Source organism: Octodon degus, unplaced genomic scaffold (genome assembly GCF_000260255.1).
Source record: "Octodon degus isolate 3935 unplaced genomic scaffold, OctDeg1.0 scaffold00261, whole genome shotgun sequence".
NCBI lineage: Eukaryota > Metazoa > Chordata > Mammalia > Rodentia > Octodontidae > Octodon > Octodon degus.
The window spans coordinates 1,312,770-1,332,834 of record NW_004524837.1 but is presented as its reverse complement, the minus strand read 5'-3'; the positions used below and the strand labels follow the sequence as shown (position 1 = coordinate 1,332,834).

Below are 20,065 nucleotides of genomic sequence, written 5' to 3'. Positions count from 1 at the left end.
TTGATTTTTCTTTTTCCCTGTTATAGATTAAAAGATTTCACCATAGAGGCTCTGGGCCCATGTGGTCCTACAGGTCCAGAAAGTAGACCTGGGCTAGCACCAGGTACCCTAGAGGTGGCATCCCAAATCTGTAGTCACCCTATGGCACCCACTGGGTAGCTATGCTCTCAATATTTTTAACTTCTTTATTAAGAAAGTAATGACAGTGCTGGGGAGATGGCTCGGTAGAATAAGCACTTGCCTGGCAAGTGCAAGGGCCTGAGTTCAATAGTCAGTTCTGGAAAAAAAAAAAAAGAGCTTTGAAATTAAAAAAAAAAAAAAAGAAAGTAATGACAAAGAGATGATACTCATTGTTTGCTTTTACAATTTTTAAGTGTTTATACATATATTTTTACAAATAATCCTTAACGATGTAGAAATGGAAATATTTCTTTTAAGTGTCAAGATGGAGACCCCAGAAGAAACTGTACAGCCTCTCCTTCCCCTCTGCTTTGCAAACAGGAAGTCATGTGGACATAAGTCACTAACTATATTTGCCAGACATTGTAACAATGCCCATGATCACTGTTGAGATTTCATCTGAAATCTTTGCTCTTTCAGTGAAATCTGGGAAGAAGTACATGACTTTAAAGTCAGAGGACGTGGTGGGCTGTGTTACCAAGTCTGGGGGGAAATCTCCACCTCAGAGTTTTGTGAGCAACAGAAAGACTATAAAGAGCCCTGCTGTGGGCCTCCTGGAGCAGCCCTGCATGTTGCTGGGCCACACTGTGGCAAGCCAGGAGAGGACAGAGCTGGGTGGCTTGGAACAGCATCTCCAGGAAGCCTAGGGATGAACTCGGGGACTGGCTGGGCTCTAGTGTGGGAAACTCTGCTTTCCCTTTTCCCTACTCCCAAGTGGCGCTATGGAGGCAGAAAGCCTGCCCACTTTGTGGGAATGAAGTTGTGCATCTTTGAGTCAGGAGCTCCTATAATGAAAATTCACAGCAATTTCTGTCAAGGTTTTAGCTTGAAGATGAAAAGATCTTTTTCCTGTGGAGAAATCTTGTTTCTAGCCTGGCAGAAAATCTTCTGTGCTGTTTCTGAAATATAATCTGTAGGATGGCAAGAAAGCATTTTTCACATTATCTGTGTCAAAAATATCAGGGAGAGTGTGAGTGAAGAGGAGAAAGGGAATAAGCCATCTGTGTCTTGTGAAACACTTCACTGTGAGAGCCGGCCCATGGCCCCAGGCTAAAGCACTCCTAGACCATGTGGTTCTGTAGCTGCTGTATACGTCCCGACCAACAAACACTTCTGCCCAAATAATTAAGTTGCAGAATGGATCTCCTTGGTAGTACACTTGGGTTTTCCTGTGGCACTGGTAAGACCAAATGACAAAGCCCCTAGAGGACACAGACACCTGGTGGCTCACATAGCTGGCGATGATGGTACAAGGCTGCATGGGGCTGACTTCAGGCTCCAGAACCAGAAGTCCAAGGCATAGCACTGTGGGGACCTCGGGAGGGGCATTCTGGTGGATGGAGGAGTGTATTTACCATGTGCCTCTGCTCTCTTATAGGAAGAAGGCATTGTGAAGGAAATCGACATTAGTCATCATGTAAAGGAGGGATTTGAGAAGGCAGACCCCTCCCAGTTTGAGCTGTTGAAGGTTTTAGGACAAGGATCCTATGGAAAGGTAGGTTAAACTCTTGGTTGATGCAAAGTTCTCATTCCTGAACACAAAGGGCACCTGGGCTGAGCCTGATGGGCCCGAAATTGCAGGTCCTTGCTTGGCACAGCCATTCATTAGATCCTGTGCACATCAGGGCTGTGAGCACGCAACGCACAGCTAGAATCCCATCACCACGGAGCTGAGCCCTCTAAGCCAGTAGGTATCTCTCCCCTTTTTTAGGGGCTTCTCTGCACTTGGGTCTGTCACCAGAGGAGTAGGGTACTGAACATCAGTCAATGCATTGCTAAATGTGCATCCTCAATACCTATTTCCCAAAAGAAAGGGAAAAAAATAATAAAAAGAAAAAAGGAAAATTGCTTCTCTGCTTGTCTGGTGTGTTTCACTTAAGCCTGTATTTTCTGGGTGTATCCATTTTCCTACCAACGTCTGCTCTGCAGCACGAGTATGGGTTACTGTAGTACGATTCCTTTAGCTCTTTTGGGAAGATCCTTAGAAAGCACTAGCTGAGTCAAATGAAATTTCTAATTTTAGTTCTTTTTTTTTTTTTTATTTTAGAGAAGGGCCTGCAGGGTGTTCAGGGTCTCACTACTAGATAAGACTTGTAGTGATTCTCTGGTTTACAGCCTCTCAAGTGCTGGGATTACAAGGTGTGCTAACAGGCCCAGTCTCAATCACCATCTCAGCATGCCCCAGGGGCAGGGCCGGCATGGAAGGCCTGGGGATCGTACCCCAGGCCCCTGAGTCTGCTTGAAGTCGCTTTAATCCGCTGAGCTAGATGACCAGCCCTGAAAAGTGCTTCTCTGGATTGGTCCCCAGGAGTCAGGGATGCTAGGACTGCAACTTGGCTCTTCTCTTACCATCCATATCAGCTACACAGCTATTTTGCTTCCCAAAGCCCCAGTCTTCTCATCCATAAGGTGAGGATGATATAACCTGCTTCTGATGGTTACATTATAGATTAAATGAGACATGTGTCCCATCTGGAAGTTGCGTAACACGTTTGTACACTGGAACTTCTTGCTTCCTTTGTTTTCCCCTCTCAATTGTAGTGATAAAACCTAATTCCTTTCAGGAAATGAGAAATGTTGGCTCTTCATTTAAAATGCTATATCCATAAGAGATAGGAAGTCAGTTAGGCCTTTTGGATTATGACATGTGCCTTACTCCAAAGGATAGCTGATTTCTCTACATCCTTGGTGTCAACTACTAAGTAGATGTGCATGGTACTCTATGAACCGTGATTATAGAGTACCACAAAGCCAGCCATTCCCTAAATGGGAGCCCAAATATCAGTCTTCATGTGACTCTGTCAAAAGGGAACTGGATACAGTCCAATGTGATTCAAGTGTAGGATTAAAAGTATGCTAATTTTCTGAGTAATCACTTACAGACCACCTGACTTTGAGTATTTACAGAATTTATCTTTTTTTCTTTTTTTTTAAATGTATTTGGTACCAGGCCTCACTATGTAGCTAGGACTCATAGTGATCTTCCTGTCTCAGCTTCCCCAGTGCTGGGCTACAGGTGTGCACCACCACACCCAATCTTGGTGGAGGCTCAGGGCGCCTGGGGTCAGGGCTGGGGCTGCGTATGGTGCCGGGGATGGAACCCCAGTCCCTGTGCTTGCCTAAGCAGGCTCTTAGTCCACTGAGCTACCTTGCCAGCCCTCAGAATTTATCTTTTGTTGTGCTTTTAAGAAAGAACAATTTTTTTTTCTTTTCTACATGTGAGTGGAATAAAGAATATAACAGGATTCAATGAGTTTTTGTCTATAAAAAATGGCTATTAGCTTAGTTCATGTGGGCTTTTTGGAAAGAGTGAAATAAAGATTTCAGTTTCTCATGATATAAATAGCTATTACTAAAAACAAGATAACAGAACCTGTTTAAGGTGGCCATGAATATCTTGTCCATCAGAAAAGTAGGAAAAAGTATAAGAGGAGCCATTCTGTCTGTAGGCCCATGATTTGAAAGCACAGGCAAGGGTCTTCCCCCTTAACTGCTTTTGGGGGGAGGGTATTGCCTGCGTCCTGTTCCATGAGGGCAAAGACATCTGGGTGAGTATGGTCAGTAGATCACTGTCACCCTGGGCAGGAAGGGTGACCATGCCATGCCGGTCCTGCCCCCGGGCACGCTGAGATGGCGATTAAGACTGAGCGTGGTGGTGCACACCTATAATCCCAGAGTTTGGGAAGCTGAAAACAGGAGGATCACTAGGAGTCTGATCTGTGTAGTGAGACCCTGTAGACTCTGTACTAAATGCAAAACAAATAAATAAATATAAAACAGACATTCCTTGGGCAACAGCAAGTGACATGCTGGTACTCAGCAGAATTTCCTGGGAATGACAATGCTGGTGACACATAGCACACTTCCTTTGCAACCTCTGGCAACTTCTAATCTCTTATCAATATAATGTCACTGTTATTCGAGGAATAAACAAAAGAATAATGGTCTGGAGGAGAAACAGAAGGAGGGGACAGGAAGCTCCCTTGGATATTGGAGCCAAGGCTCCTACCTGGCCAGCACAACTTTCTGAGATTGTCTGTAGCAGCTAGTCCAAGCCACAGCTGACCTGGAACATGCATTCAGGTCTCCTCAGTGTACTGACCTGCTCTGGACTCTGGGAGATAGGGTGTGCTTGGGAGCCCAGCGCTGCCTGGGATAGGTTTGAGCCAGTGTTAGCAACTAAGGAAGTTATAAGTAAAAATTATATTTGTCCAGACAAAAGGGAAGTTTGTTATGAGTGCTTCATAAAGGCAACACCAGTGACAAGTTGGGGCAGTGCCATGCATTATGCTGCCCCATGTGATCCTACTCCTGCTCTCTGTAAGAGGCGCTGTGTCCTTGGTCAAGAGAAATCCTCTCTTGGATGCCTGTAAGGGGTGAGAGATCGCTGCATGTTCATCCCACAAAGCTCCCACTGCCCTCCTTCCATCTGTTATCTCTGCCCCAGTCAGTGCAGACCCTGCATCCTGACAACCCAGGGGTGGCCTGCCAGTGGTCTGCAACTGCCCTCCATCAGAGGGGCTGTCGCCCTGACATCCCTTGAACATGTTCATGCTGGCCCAGGCCTCACCGTTGGAGCGTTCTGCAGACCACCTGCCACATGCCAGCACTGAGCGCACACTGAGAAGAAGTTGGCTGAGGAAACTGAGTAGTGAGTTTTCAGATGACTGAGATCCCTGACGACTTGGAGCAGTGCAGGATGACGTGATGTCTGTCACCAGGCCTTGGTTGTCACAGTTGTCTTGATGCTATGGAATGCTGAGCTGCTGCAGAAGCTGTTCTAAAAATGCAATGAGGTGGCATGTAGAGCAGGGTTAGGAGTTAGAGATCCAGTGATGACACTGACTGAAATTGCCAGCATTGTTTTGGACCTTACTTTACTCCGTCAAAATCGATTCCTAAGTTACATGAGCAGAACCAAGGAGCAAGTGAAGCAACCCAGGCTGTGGTACTTGAGTGAGACTCCTTCTGCAGTCCCAGGGTGCCACTTATCACTGACTTCCTGTTTAACCATTGACAGCATATTGTCTGTTATCTCAAGGTGCCATGTGTCTCCTGTTGGGCGCCCTGCCAGCCCCAGAGAGTACCTGCCACAATACCTAGGCAATGCCTGGCACTCGGTGGGAGCTTGATAAGTACTGATAGGATGGAATTGTTCCTGTTTTTAAGTAGATAAGTGGCCCTCCTATCAAGCACCCTGTTTGTAAAGCCTGAACACAATAGAGAAAGGGGGTTATGTAAATATCTATGCAAAATTTGACATTGTTTAAACTGAACTGTAGCTAGTGGCTGCCCACTGCCTAAGTGGATGTATTTTCAGTTTAAACCAGAGGAATGGGGTTTCCCTGCTCTTTGAATTCATACAGTCATATCTTCTTCTTAGTCTGTTTTATGTTGCCATAACTGAATTTATACAGAATAAGACAGGGTGATTTGTAAAGAACAGAAGTTTATTTGGCTCATGGCTCTGGAGGCTGGGACATCTAAGGAAATGGCAGCTGAGTCTCCTGGCATTGGGTAAAGGTTGCATCCCACATGGTGGCGGGCATCTCATGGCAGAGGAGAAGAGCAGGTACAAAGCATCTGGCTATATTTTGAACAAAGCCACCAGAGAGATCCGCTAACCCGCTCCTGAAAGAGGAGCCGAGACTCAGCATGCAGCAGGCATCCTCGTGCCCTAGCACCTGGCCCCACCTTCCACATCAACACACTAGGCATCGAGACTCCATCACAAGAGTCCTGGGACATGTTCAAGCCGTGGCACCTTACCTTGTCAGGGGCTGGAGAAAGAGGAGGCGAGCAAGATCGACTGTGGACACTTCCGAGGCTGACTGAACAAGCCCACCTCCTCTATGCACAGTGCTCTTTTCTCCTTCCCACCTTGAAAGAGGGCTTTTGCTGTGTTGTCTCTCTTCCAGCTCCAGAGACGCCTCTTCTTGGGCTTATGTTACCTCACTGCTGTACAGTAGAGGGATTCTTCTGTCTACCAGCTGGTGTCCACCCAGGGGTCAGGCAGCAGCTGAGGGCAGCAGCTGAGGACACCTGTCCCACAGCAAGCACCCAGAGAGACTCAGGCAGAGCCGCGCACGCGCCCACCACCACAAGGATGCGCAGGCGGGTGCGTGGCAGCCCCTCTGTGCTCAGCCTATGGCCTCACCCCTCCCACGTGGCCTGATGGGCGCTCAGCGGCTGCTCCTCAGTCCCACGGCCCCTGGAAACCCAGGACGCACTTGCTAGGTCTCCCTGCCTGGCCTTCTGCTTCCCAGTAACCCAGCCATCGGGGGTGAGAGTCAGAGGCCCCCCACAGCAACACTAATCACCAGATGAAGGGGATGCAGGAGGTTCCCTGCATGGCCGGAAGAGCGATGCAATTATGGCAGCAGATGGAAACTGAAACTGTGTAGCCCGCTGCTTGCCAAGACTCACAGAACAGAGACATTTAAAAAAAAGAGAGAGAGAGAACAAAAAGAACAGAGACATTCCGGAGTCAAGCACCAACGTATTTCCTCTGTAAAATCGCCTTCTTCTGACCACTGCAGTCTCATCCGTCACTGCGGTCACACCCATCCACAAGCTCCTCCGCACACGCAGAAGGAGTGTCCTTGGCCAGCAGGATGTTCCCTAAGGCAGCTTAGTCCTTCTATCCACAGTAATTTCTTGGCTAAAGCAGGACAGGGAAGGGGGCACAGCAGAGACCCTGGGTCCTACGGAAGAGCCCAGGGCCCCATCGCCTCTGTACAGGCAGTTCACGAGGGTAAGCGTGACAACATCACAGCCTCACCTCACGCCCATAGGCAGCTGTGGAGAAATGCCAGAAGTATGTGCAGACACTGCACACTTCTGCAGAAGTAATTCTCAGAGAAAACATGTCCAAAATCCCTAAAGAAACCAGGTACAACTGTGGCACAACTCTATAAATCCTAGCCCTTGGAGAGGCTGAAACAGGAGAGTTGTAAATTCTAGCCTCACCTGGGTAATTTAGCAAGACTCAGGAGGTGGGGGGAGAGGAGGGAAGGGGAGGGGAGGGGAGGGGAGAGGAAGGGAGAGGAAGGGAGGGGAGGGGAGAGGACAGGACAGGACAGGACAGGACAGGACAGGACAGGAGAGGAGGGAAGGGAAGGGAAGGGAAGGGAAGGGAAGGGAAGGGAAGGGAAGGGAAGGGAAGGGAAGAGTTCTGTTTGTCTGCTTCTGTGCATCTCTGCTTCGCATTTCAGGAACAGACAAGGGCAACGCCAGAGTCAAGAGGCAGCTAACTGCTCCTGTGGCTCCTGGCATAGATGTGGGACTGATGCTCAAGTTCCATGGATGCGTGTTTCTGTGCTGGGCCTTGTGTCTTCTCCCCTGCTCCCGTGTGTCTTGGTGTCACCCTGTGCCCTGTAAATTGTCTCTCCTTTACTCTCCCTCTCTCTCACTCCCTGCCTCCCTCCCCCTCTCCTCCCCCCTCTTTCCCTCCGTCTCCCCCTCCCTCACATGGTGGAGCTGGGCTTACAGAACACACATCTTGACCTGTGACAGAGAGCTACCACCCTACCCTCCAAGTGCAGGGCTCACAGAGGCTCTGCCTCTGTGGCTGGCTGGGGACTTTGAGTCTACACAGAGCTAGAACATCCCGTGGAGTAGGTGTGTGGGTGCATGGAGGCCAGTGCTCTAGCTTCGAAGGCTTGGTAAGGGAGACATTCGGGGAAGGAAAACTGTAACGTCCCCCTTCAAGTCATAGCCCACATGCAATCACTTCCTCCTAGCACTTCGCCAGATCCCTGTCACAGGGGCAGAGCTTTGTTTCTGTTGAGAAATACAATGAGGAAAGTCAATATTTTCTTCATATACATGAAAAGGTTTTTTTTTTTTTTTTTTTTTCTGTAAAGGATTTTTCTTACCTGATTTTGCCCAGAAACCATTAAGATGACTTTAAAGTCAGCTTGGTGCAATCACCTGTTTGTTGCATTGCTTGTTTTCCTGATTTTAAGAAAAGAGCTTCTGAAAGGTGGGACCAGGTCGCCCGTGCGCTGCACCGTCTATGCACCTAAGCCTCCCAGGCCAGCATGCAGCCACAGGGAGTTCAGAGAAGGAGAAGCCGGCATGCTGTCACATTTGGGCCTCTTTTGTGTGTTCTGTGTGGTCTGCTAAACTGAGCTGTCTTCATGGGTACAGGATTTACACAAGTCTTTTTTTTTTTTTTTTTTCCATACCAGGAATTGAACTCAGGACCTAGCACTTGCTGAGCAGGCACTTTATGCCTCTAAGCTCTCTCCCCAGCCCCGAGAAGCATGTTTAAAATAGAGCAAATTATCTCCTTTAAAACTTCTAAATACTTTGTTTTCCTAAAGCTTCAAAAAAAAAAAAAAGGCTGGGATGATACTTCTCACATCAAAGAGGAAGTTGATGTATCAAAAACAGTCAGTTTAGGCCCAGAGATAGCTGGGCAGCATAAGCACCTGCTGGCAAGTGCAAGGTCCTAAATTTGATTCCTAGTACAAAAAAAAAAAAAAAAAAAAAAAAAAACAAAAGCACAACAACAAACAATCTCAGTCAGTTCTTCCTACAAACATGTGACCATATTTATTAAGGAGCCACAGAAAAGGAGTTTTTCCTGCACCCTCCATGCTGGAGAGGGTTTCAGGTTTCCTATGGTGTTCATGTTACTGGAATATTCCTAGACATTTGTATGTGCCCCTGTGTTAGTCGATAGGAAGAGTGAGCTTGTAATCTCATCAGCTGCAAACATTTGCTGCTTCTCAGGTGTTCCTGGTGAGGAAGGTCACAGGGTCTGACGCTGGACAGCTCTACGCCATGAAGGTTCTTAAGAAAGCCACCCTGAAAGGTAAGGGTCTCACGAAGCCTGGCTGCTTGTGAAACGTGTCGTGGCCGCTCCTGCCCTGTTGTGGGAGGGATCGTTGATTCTTCTCCACGTGCGTGATGTCTGAAGCTGTCTCCAGAGTAATATCCCATGTGCATGGCTCTCTGATTGATAATAAACAGTGTAAACATTTCCCTGGATATTTAAAATATTCCTACAAAATCTGTGCAGTTTTCAGAAAAGAGCCATATTGCATAAATACCAGTCTCCTACATATGTTCCTCCGGAGAGAGCCATGTGGGGAAAAGAGCAGCAAGGGGGAGGCAGGTTGTTATGGCTGAGTGGTGAGACAGCCCGATTCCATCGCTCAGCTGGACTGCTCAGTTCCCAGAGGACGCGGCTCAGCATGCGGCCTTCCCTTTGGTGGCCAATGACTGGGAGTTAGAGATTGAGTCCCCAGCTGGGCCCCAGTCTCCTAGCTTTCCCATGCACCAAGTGAAGTGTAAAAAGCTAGCAGAGGGTCAAAAGGAAGACACTGCCCAAGGCCACCCCAGCTCCTGCTCTGCTCTGATGAGCCCTACCCACGCGGTTGGGCTGGGAGGGAATCCCACCTGCATACAACAAGTGGCCCAGTGCACACACCTGCACCAGACAGTTGAGAGCTTGCAGTTAATTAGCTTCCTGTGCCACCCCTGCCCCCAAAGAGAGCACCATGGGTCCCCAGGGGTAGCACTGGAGAGCAAGGCTTGTGGAGGCAGCTGTGTAGGAACAGAGGGGTGAGGCACCCCTGGGCTCCTGCAGAGGATGGAGCTGGCCTGTGTGGTGGTTCTGGGCCTTCCAGGAAAGAAAAGCCTGATGGGTGGCAATCCAGATGGGGTCCAGCTGGCCCAGCTTAGGGGGGACCAGTGGGGTGGAGTCCTTCCTCCTGGACGGAGCTTATTTGGCAAGACCAGGAATGCTTGTGGTTAAGCATCCAGAGCCCTGTACAGCTAGACATGTCAATGAAAAGCAGCATTTAGACCTTTAGGTCTTAACACACAGTGCCCTTGGCAGCAGCAAGGAGAGCCATACAAGGAATGTGGCATTCTCTGCCACTTGCTCTCCACCTGGGGAGATAAGACATACATTCAGAACCACATATAACTAATAATCTAGGGCAATAAATGCATGGGTCAAATGTGCACAGACTGCAAATCTTAGGTATACAAAGGAGGAAAGAACTCTTCCAAGTGAGGTGATCCCAGAAGGGGTTAGAAGGTGCGGCCCAAGGATTAAAGGATGGATGATTATTCCTATACAAGAGAGAAACCATTCTGATGTCATGAGCACAACCAATGGTGAGAAAATGCAAACCCCAGGCCGTGGCCCTTGTAGAGCTGCATCTGTCACCTGTGTGTTTTGGGGGGAGGTCCTTGTAAACACAGACTTCTGGGTCAGAGTCTCTTAGAAGCAGAGCTTAGAATTTGGCTTCTTAAACAAGTTGTTCCAGTAACTCTTATGTACATAAAAAGTACCTGAGGGACATCCTAGTTTATTTTAGGAACTTGAGTTTTTAGTCAAGTGTTACCAATAGTGACATAATTTAAGCTATGCTGTCTAGAATTAACCTTTATTATTGAACAGTTATGTTCCTACAGTTGTTTATCATGACCAAATATTCCAAGATATTCATTGCAATATTATTTTACAGAATCTTTGTGGATGAAAAGATGTAAAAAACAATAACAAGTTTTGACTTTCTGTACCCAACTTTTAATAAAATAATCACTTAAAAGTTGTCTCATAGAAACATATTACGTTAGACATTTTCTAATTCAGGATCATCTGAATGGCCAAAAAACAAACTTCTCTTGCAATTCCTCAAAAGGCTAAGCACAGATTACCACATAGCCCAGATATTCCACTCAGAAATAACTAAGAGAAGCACAATATGTAGCTACATCAACAGGAATGTTCACAGTAGCGCTGGTCACTTCACAATAGCCCAAACTGGGGACAACTAAATGCCCCCAACTGGAAGGGGAGAATAGCGTGGTCTGTGATACTCCCAAAAGCATGGATGGACCTTGAAAACAAGGTTCTGAGTGAAAGCCACACAGTGCCACATGTATTGTGGGATTCCACCTGCGTGGAAGTCCAGCACCGGGGAGCCCTAGAGGCAGAGTCCCGGGTTAGTGGCTGCTGGCCTGGCAGGTTAGAGACACACAGTGCCCATTCATGGGCCTGGGGCTTCCTCTGGAGGATGCAAATGCTTTAAAATTGACTTCGGTGGTGGCCTACTGCCTCAGACCTACGCAAAGGCAAAGCATGGTGGAAGCAGAGGTGTCTGTCCTGACAGTCAGAGTGCTCTCAGGAACCATCTTCCAGCTTCTGCGCTACCCCTTCTGGCTGTGGGAACTAACCTGAGCAGCTCCTTGTTTCCCTGCCTCCCAGTTCTTCTTCCCCCTCAGTGTGCTCTGCCCCTCCTGGCCAGAGCAGAGGGGAGGGAAGGAAGAAGCAGAGAGGGAAGCTGCTCTGAGCTCGGAGCAGGACATCCAGTCCAGGGCCTGGAGTGCAGCCCAGGCAGGGGCCAGGAAGCCGTGCTCTGTGTTTAGTCAGAGCGAAACTCCATCAGGCTTGACCCTGACCTCACACGCAGAGCACGTCCTCTCGGGGTTTCAGTCTCCGTGGATGCATAAACATTCACATTTGTCTACAGTCCAACCCAATCGCCCTTGAGGACGGGCTGCTGACCAGCCTGGCACAGAATCACCAGGAGCTGGAGCCATGTCACAGGCTGAGCATGGTGTCACTGGGCACCTGAGCCACCACAAACACATGTGCAATGCATGCTTATGGTGAAGGAGGGATAGATACTGAGGTTCTGTCTGAAGGGCAGAGTTATAGGTAGCTATATAACTATATATTCTATAATATAACTATATAACTATATATATAACTATATAAATATATATATTCCCTATGCTCTGTATTTAAAATTTTCAACAACAACAAAACCCACAAAGTTTTTGTAAAATAAAGAACATTTTATACTTAAAAGTTATTTTTAAATATTCTAGAACAATAATCTTCAGTGTGTCCATTTTTTTTCACAGTTCCAAGAAAGTTTTTATACCAGGGACAAGTTATCTTAATCTAAATTACAAAATAGAACGGAAGATTTTACAGTTTGTTCTGTAGAACTCCTAATATGTATACGCAATGGTATGTTTGTGACCAATGCTGTTAAAGATTTACAACTTGGGCCTGGTATGGTGGTGTGCCCCATACTATAATCTATAGTCCCAGCACTCTGGAGGTTGAGGGAGGAGGCTCTCCATGAACTTGACCAACTGAACTATACAGTGAGACCCTGGGGAGGGGGGGGAACAACTTGAAGTTAATTAAGTCTCCTATTTAAAGGAAGAGTGTGAATAAATATTAAAAGAAAATATCTTCAAGTCACCCATATAGAACAGAAATGCAAAGATGGCATCTACCAAATTTGTCCAATCCCCATTCTGTATCTACACTATGTAGAATAATGAACGCTCCTTGCCAACATGGACTGAAGAATCTGCCTCAAAAGTTATATGAAATAGGAAAAGCTGCAGGAAGTGGCCCTGGAATGTGCCCAGGCCCTGGTCCTGGCCCTAGCACCACCGTTTCTCAGGCACTGGGAATTGGGTTCTCTCTTCTTCATCTGCTAAACCCTCCTTGTGACAGATAGGAAAAGTACTGACAGTGGTATCTTTGGCCTTGGCCAAAAATTCTAGGACTTCTTGCTGGTTTCAGTGTGGGCCCTTTGACCCCACAGGAGCTGGACGAAGGCCACTACTGCATACCTGCCAGTGCCCCAGCTACTGTTCCTACACCAAATACTCAGTGATGAATTGTCAGGCTTCCCCATAAGTGAAGTGCTCCCTCCCAGGGCACAGCCCCACCCCACTGCACACTTCCCACTCCATACTTCCCATGCTTGTCTGGAGTGAAGATGATACTAGTTCAGTTATCGGGAGGCTGGACCTAGGCATGCGCTGGTCATCAGCCACCACCCCATCAAAGATGAGACCCAGGGTTGGGGCAAGGAATAAGAGTGCAGGGAGGGTGCCCTTCCTTCACATCAGTGCCAAAGGCTGGCTGCATGTTCTGGGAGATTTCCCTGAAGGTCATGGTCGGCTTCGACATCAGATTCCTAAGAGCCAGGAGCTCCACCAGTGCAGCCACCTTACCTCCTGTGGCATCACTAATCAAGGGCCCATGAGGAGAATGAACCCTTCCCTGATTTGCTGCTGGGGCCCCCTTAAGGCTGTGGTTGGTTCAGTGGGGTGGCAGCCGTGGTGGTGGTAGGAGAGGACCCTCCCTCAGGACACTGAGGAGGACCCAACAATCAAGCAACAGAGGCCTCCTCTACAGTGTGTCCTAAAGGTCTTCCTTAAGTTGGTCATGCTTTGGAGATACGGTCATGATTACTCTGGTATGGGTCAGCAGGCAAAAGCTCAGTAACAAGGACTCAGAGACCTTGACACCTGGCAGATCCTGGCCTCTTCCCTCTCCTGACCAGGCCTGGCTCCTCTACTGACCTGGTGACCCATCTCATGTCAAGCCATGACCTGAGAACAGGTCACTCTGACCCTAAGAAGCACAAGTCGGTGGATGTCGTGTCTGGCAATGTGCAGGGGAAGGGAAACCATAAAAGTTTTCATATTGTGAAAATGCACATAGAGTGAAAAATCTTTCATTTCCTTGTGCTTCTTTCCAAGTCAGCTTGAAAAGTCATTGTATTTTTATATCCTATGGTGTTTCAGCTTTCTATAATGGGCCATCACTAAGGGAATGGGTATTGTTTCTAGAAATCTCATTGGAGCTCATTTTCTCAAGAGAAAAGTGGAAAACTTCACAAAGCAGGGCTCTGTATGTGAGAACCACAGGGTCTCACCATGGAGCAGAGGCCACACAGAGAGGAGAATGGTGTTCTCTGCCTGGGCTCAGCCTCCAGAAGTCACCCACCCTTCCTAACTTGAGCCACCTCCACAGGGAGGCAGAGGGGAGTCTCCTCAAACCAGCATTTACACGAGTTTTAGCTCTGACACCTCTGAAATCCATTAAGCAGAGTTATTCAAGTGCCCAGTAACTTATCCCCACCCTGTCAGCCCCGGCCCCGCCCCACCCCACCCCACCCCACCCCCATCTGTAAGCCAGTTAATCACCCTGAACAATGGGGTGGAGAGCAGAGCTGCCCGGGGAAAACGCGGTGCACTTGCACAGTACCATCACTCTCTAAAGGGAAAATGACAAAGGGGCTGGAGCTTGTGGAAATAATTTTAAAACTCCAGATAGCTCCTCACAAATGCGGTGATTGTCATGTGTGCAGAGGAAGGGCTGTTGTCAGTGGGAGTCCACTTAACTCGGCATGGGCAGCACGGATAATGGCTCCTGACAGCTCTATTTTACCTTTAAATGAGCCTGCAGCATCAAGCTCAGCCCCCTCCTTTCTCTAGAAAGATGACACATCCTGCCTAAGGGGATGCTGCCTGCTTCCCGCTGAGGAAGAAAGAGCTGGGCCTGTAAGCCCTCCACCAGGCCCCGCGGCTCAGTGCTCTTCCCCACCCTCTGCGGGATGAGGCTGCCAAAGACCCTTCAAGATCTCCATCTTCTTTGGCTTCACAGTTTCCACCTCATGACTGACACAGAGTGATCACAGGTAACAGTTAGGTATCATGTGTTCCAAATATAGCAGTTCCTCGGAGCGCCCACCCGCCCTGTGCTTCAAAGGAGCCTGTCTGACAGTCGCACCTCCCTGAGCTGGCGCTTCCTGGCCTGGGACTGTCTGATTGTTACCTGCCTTAGGAACCCTCCTGGAAGCTGTAGTTCTCCCCCTGGCTGCAAGCCTGACTTGCCTGAGGACCATCACAAACTGCTGCTGCTGCCAGGGGCCACTCCTGGAGGATCTAAGTCAGTGGGGCTGAGCAGGGGAATCCCAAATCTCCTCAGTGTCTCTGATGTGTGTAACATGGCACTTCCCTGATAGGTGGTGGGAACAAGAAATTGTCATCCTACGGGGCCGCAGTACCCTCTCAAGCAACCAGGCCTGGCTGGGAGCTGTCTTGCCAGAGCAAAACTGAAATGATGACCTGAGCCCCACTGCCCTGCCCAGTTAATCCAGAAAAGCTGATCTTGTTTGTCAGCAGCCAGTCTGATCCTCTCCATCAGAGCTCAGCCTCCCTTAGCTTCTCAGGATGATGTCTCTTCCCTCCTTTTGCTTCCTTTCTAACCCTGCCTAATCCTCTGCCTGTGCCCCTGACGCATCCCTAAGTGCTTTTCTCTGTTGAGAGTTGCCGGACCTATTCCATGGGGAAATTTTAGGTCCCAGCTTGTCTTTGCAGGATCTCTTCAGACCCCGGGTGACAATAGAGCCTCATTTGTTGGGTCTGCTTGAGAGGAGAGGGCTCAAGGGGAACTGCCGCCTGGTAGAAGGAATTGTGTCTTGGTTGAGCTGTAGTCATTTTGACAAGAGTCTGTGTGTGACTCAGGAGCACGAGGGCCAGAAGCAAAAGGAGACCACCGGTGCACTCGCCCGCAGGACTCTCCTGTGCTTGTGCCTCTCTCCTCTGTGGACCTTTCCACAATGTGCAGTTTGTCATGCTAGGCGTTTCTCTGTGGGAATGATTTCCTGATGGGGTTTACCTGCATTTTTATGCCTCCTCAAGGTCCACCTGTTTTCCCTGCAAGTCCGCTTCCTCAGCTCAGAGGTGATACCCATTCCCTTCTTCAGAGGAGGGGGGCTGTGTCCTTCAACTGTGAAGGAAAGCCATGCCATCCTGGCCAGACACGTGTGAGTGCATGATGTAATGAATCAACAGTTACCGTGTCATAACTGGGCCTCTTGATGGCTGAGTGGCCGAGGAGGTCGTGTGGCAGCACGGATACCAGGAAAGGCAGAGAGAGGCGGGGCCTAAGCTGGACCTGCCAGCTGACGCCCTTTCTGGTGTTGCTCTGTCCTCTCCATGAGAAGCAGACACAAATGGTGTGCAGGACTGACTGTGGTGACCCACGCTCACATACACACTGGTGACAATGCTGCTGATTATGGCATCCTGAAACAGTACTCAATCGGAGCTGGGGCAGTTGGTTCCAGCCCCCAGAATGTTGTTTCCAGGACCTCTGTCTCTGTTTCTCTCTGAGCCTCGTTGCTTCACTAGAAAACACTGACGCACTATGAAGCCAGGTATTAGTGGCTGCCCGAGTCTGAACAGATTGCATTTCCCTGCTAATGCATTTATTTCTTGTGATTCCCATTGGAATAATTTCAGGTTGCAGGAGAATATAAGGCAAATTTGAAGAGCCTCTTCTTTTTTAGTGGGACAAATGGTATTTTACAAATGGAGAAACTGAGGCACAAAGCAGCAAAATTACTCCAAGTCCTGTCGCTTGGTGATGGTGGCGACCAGCTCTGTGCTGAGCCTGTGGTAGCTGCCCTCCACCTGGGCTCCCATGCTCCTGGGCGCCAGACCCCCTGAATTTCTCCTCTGAAAGCTACTCCCTAGCTACTGCCCTTAGGCTCTTTACTAGTCAAGGGACTTAATTTTGTAGTAAATTTCCTAAGACAAAAAGTGAACAAAATAATTCTTCCTGTTTTAGCTGTCACTGTGACACCTTAAACACCTTGAAGGGAAGGGATATATTTTGCCTTATGGTTTCATCCTGTGGTTGACTGGCTTCATTGCTTTTAGGCCTGTGGTGAGGTAGAAACAAGACAGAAGGGTGTGGGAAAGGAAAGCTCTTCACTTCATGCAGAGAGGAGACAAGAGCCAAAGACAAAGGAGCCAGAGACAAGATAGAGCCTCCAAGGCCAGACCTCCATGAGCCATGCCCTGCAGATAGGTACCAGCCTGTGACTCTAACCCCTCCCTCTAATGCCTTCTGATTATTAACCTATCCACGGATTAATCCACTGAAGTAAAAGCCCTTATAATCTAATCCCTTCCAGATGTCCCACTTCTGAACATATGAGCCTCTTGGGGAAGGTTTAGATTCAAACCATAATACCCCGTGAGCCATTTGTGAGTTTTGCTCTGAGTTTTCCAAGAGGGGTGTGTGTGTGTGTGTGTGTGTGTGTGTGTGTGTGTGTGTGTTCTGACTGACACCTTCATTATGTGTTGGCTTGGACCCACTGTTGAGCTGCCTGCCAGTGGACCAGAATCGGGTTTCTTGAGGTATAGATAGTGAAAGTAGGAAATAACTATTTTCCCTGTGTATCATCTTACTAGTGATGCAGCGTAACTATTGAAGGCTGGTGGGTTTCGGCTTTAGAAACAGAAAGGTCCTCTGTGAGGAAGTTAGTGAAATAACCAGGCTGGTCTCCTTTGAAGCAAGGAGACCAGCCTGGGGAGTCACACCTGTCCTGGAGGTCGCCGTGACGGCGTCATCATCACCCACTGTTTTCTTCTATTCTTTTTTCTTTGGAGTACTTACCTGTAAAGTGTTTTCACCCTCCAATGTTTAGCAGCACAACTGCTCATGGGAACCAGATTTTTTTCTGAGTTAAACCTTGCAAAGCTGAAAGCTATGTTGTGAAGATGGATTCTTATTCTGCACCTGAGGGACTTCTCAAAATGTCATTTCATACTCAAGAACCATTTGTGGCTAAAGAGAGGCGGGGTCCAGTGACACACCTCGGGGATTATGCAGCTCATCACAGAGCCAGCGCCCTAGCACCGACCGGTCTCCGGCTGCAGAGCTGCCCACCAGCTCAGTTTCCTCCAAATTCTCTTGTGTGCTGCATCAAACAAAAAACAACACCGGGTCTGTGAGTGCACCCTGTTCTTCGGCAGTCAGGGTGCATGTGCTCAGTCGATGCGTGTGCAGAGCCATGTGCTGTCATGCTCATGGGCTAGTGTACACAGGGACTCAGTGTAGTGAGTGCTAGGTGCATGCGCGCACACACACACACACACACACACACACACACAGACTGTCTTAGATGTACTTAGCAGGCCATTTCTCATCTTCACAGTGACCAGCAGAATTGCATTTATTGTTATTTTACCTTTCATTTTCTTTGAAAGTCATAGTAAGACAATACAATATGGCGTGCTGTAACATTAGAATATGTGTATTAGTCACTTGGGCTCATATAACAGGACACTGTAGCTGAGTAACTTCTGACAACAGAAATGCATTTCCATTCTGGAGGCTGGAAGTCCAAGGGCAAGGATCTAGCAGATTTGGTGTCTGATGGGAGCCAGGCATCCCGGCTTATAAATGGCTATCTGTTCATGACGTTTTCACATGGCAGAAGAAGTGAATGAGTTCTCGGGGATCTCTTTTATAAGGACACTAGTCCCATTCCTGGGGCTCCACTGTCGACAGTCACTTCCTAAGCACCCACCTCCTAACACTATCACCTTAGGGATTAAGTTTCAACATGTGGATTTAAGGGGACATAAACATTCAGTCTGCAGAATTTTGCCTCTGCTCCCCCAAGTTCTGTGTCCTTTAAACCTACACAAAGAAGAATGAAGATATATTATGTGCAGGTACAAATTCCCTAGGATGAATATCATTGTGTATGTCAAAAGTGTACCACAGCTGGGGAGATAGCTCAGCAGCATAAGCACCTGCCTGGCAAGCGCAAGGTCCTGAGTTCAATCCCTGATACCCAAAAGTATTTCAATTAAAAACCTACACAATATATTTATTGTGCACCCATCCCAACAGCCCTGAGAGTCTTAAGTTCTCTGCAGCATCAACCCAAAAGTCTAAAGTACACCATCTAATGCACACCAGATGTGGGTGAGGTTTAAACACAATTCAACCTGATGCAAATTATTCTTCTCAACTGTGAAATCAAACTTAGAAATTTCAAAATATAATGATGGGACAGACATTCCCATTTCAAAAGGGAGAAGCAAAAAGGGGAAAGGAGTCATGGTCCCAAGTAAGTCCAAAACCCAACAGGACAAACAGCATTAAACCTTAGACGCCTGAACAGCCTCCCTTAGCTTGGTGCTCTGCCCTGCAGGCCCCATGGGGCCTGTGTTCTGTCTTCCTAATGGTCTGTCTTCCTCCAGAGCATTGTCATAGGGCTTAGGTCTCCACAGCCCTGCCTCAAGTCTTTAGGGGATGGGTCACCCCATGTTTGACCCATGACCCCCGTGGCTCGGCCTGGACCCCACACTTGAAATCAAGGTGGAGGAAAGCATGCATCAGGGCTGTTATATTCCTAGTGCTTAGAGGACAGATTCAAGCTGCCAACTCCAAGGTTTGGTGTCACCTGTCCTACAGAGGTGCAAACAAAGGTCCACTGAGCTACACTGGGTCGGCAGAGCACAGCAGGACATGGGCAGGGAGCAGAGCCCACTGGGACTGAAGGCCCTGTGGGCACCAGGGTTCTCTCCTTTGAAGCTGCTCTGCATCAGGGCCTTGCGCTCTGGCCTATGTGTGGGGGGCTGAGAAGTCGCACCCACTGCCAGCTGCCAGCTACAAAGCCAGGGAAGCTGGTGGCGCAGCTCAGTCCAGGTCCAAAGACCTGAGAATTCCACAGTGCAGTGTGGGTCCAGATCTGGATCTCAAACCTGAGGACTTGGGGAGAGGTAAGTGGCACCTCTCTAAGTCCTGGTCTAAATTTGGAGACGGTAGAGCCAAGGGCACCTGTATCTGAGGGCTGGAGCTGAGGACGGTCACAGATTAAACAGGGAGTAGGGCTCTTGCTCTGCCCTTCTGTCCCATTGAGGCCTCAGCACCCAGCCACACTATGGAGGGTCCTTTCTTTATTCAGTCCACCAATTCCATTGCTCGTTTCATCTAGAAACATCTTAATGGACACACAGTAGCCAGGTGTGTGGCACAAGCCTGCCTGTGATTCCAGCAGTAAGGGAAGCTGAGGCAGGACGATCACAGATTGAAAGCCAATCTGAGAAAATCAGTGATTTAGTGAGACCTTGTGTCAAAATAAAAAGTTCAGGGATGTAAAGGCCTTGGGTTCAAGCCCCAGTATTGGAAAAAAAAAACCCTAGACACTCAGGAATATTTTGTTGAATTCACGTACCTATAACATTTACTTATTTATTTTTAGTACAAGTGAATTTATTTTTTTTAAATAGAAGC

The 20,065-nt window shown here is 48.3% G+C and overlaps 1 protein-coding gene across 2 annotated transcripts in view; it reads left to right on the top strand.

The window, feature by feature from the left end:
* The window catches only part of Rps6ka2 (ribosomal protein S6 kinase A2), a 225,531-nt gene that overhangs the window by 129,638 nt on the left and 75,828 nt on the right, over positions 1–20,065 (top strand). For both annotated transcript variants that reach the window (XM_023706495.1, XM_004646223.2), the window contains exons 2-3: positions 1,559–1,675; positions 8,920–9,001. In XM_023706495.1, coding sequence (XP_023562263.1) covers positions 1,559–1,675; positions 8,920–9,001 — 199 coding nt within the window. The remainder of the gene's footprint in view (positions 1–1,558; positions 1,676–8,919; positions 9,002–20,065) is intronic.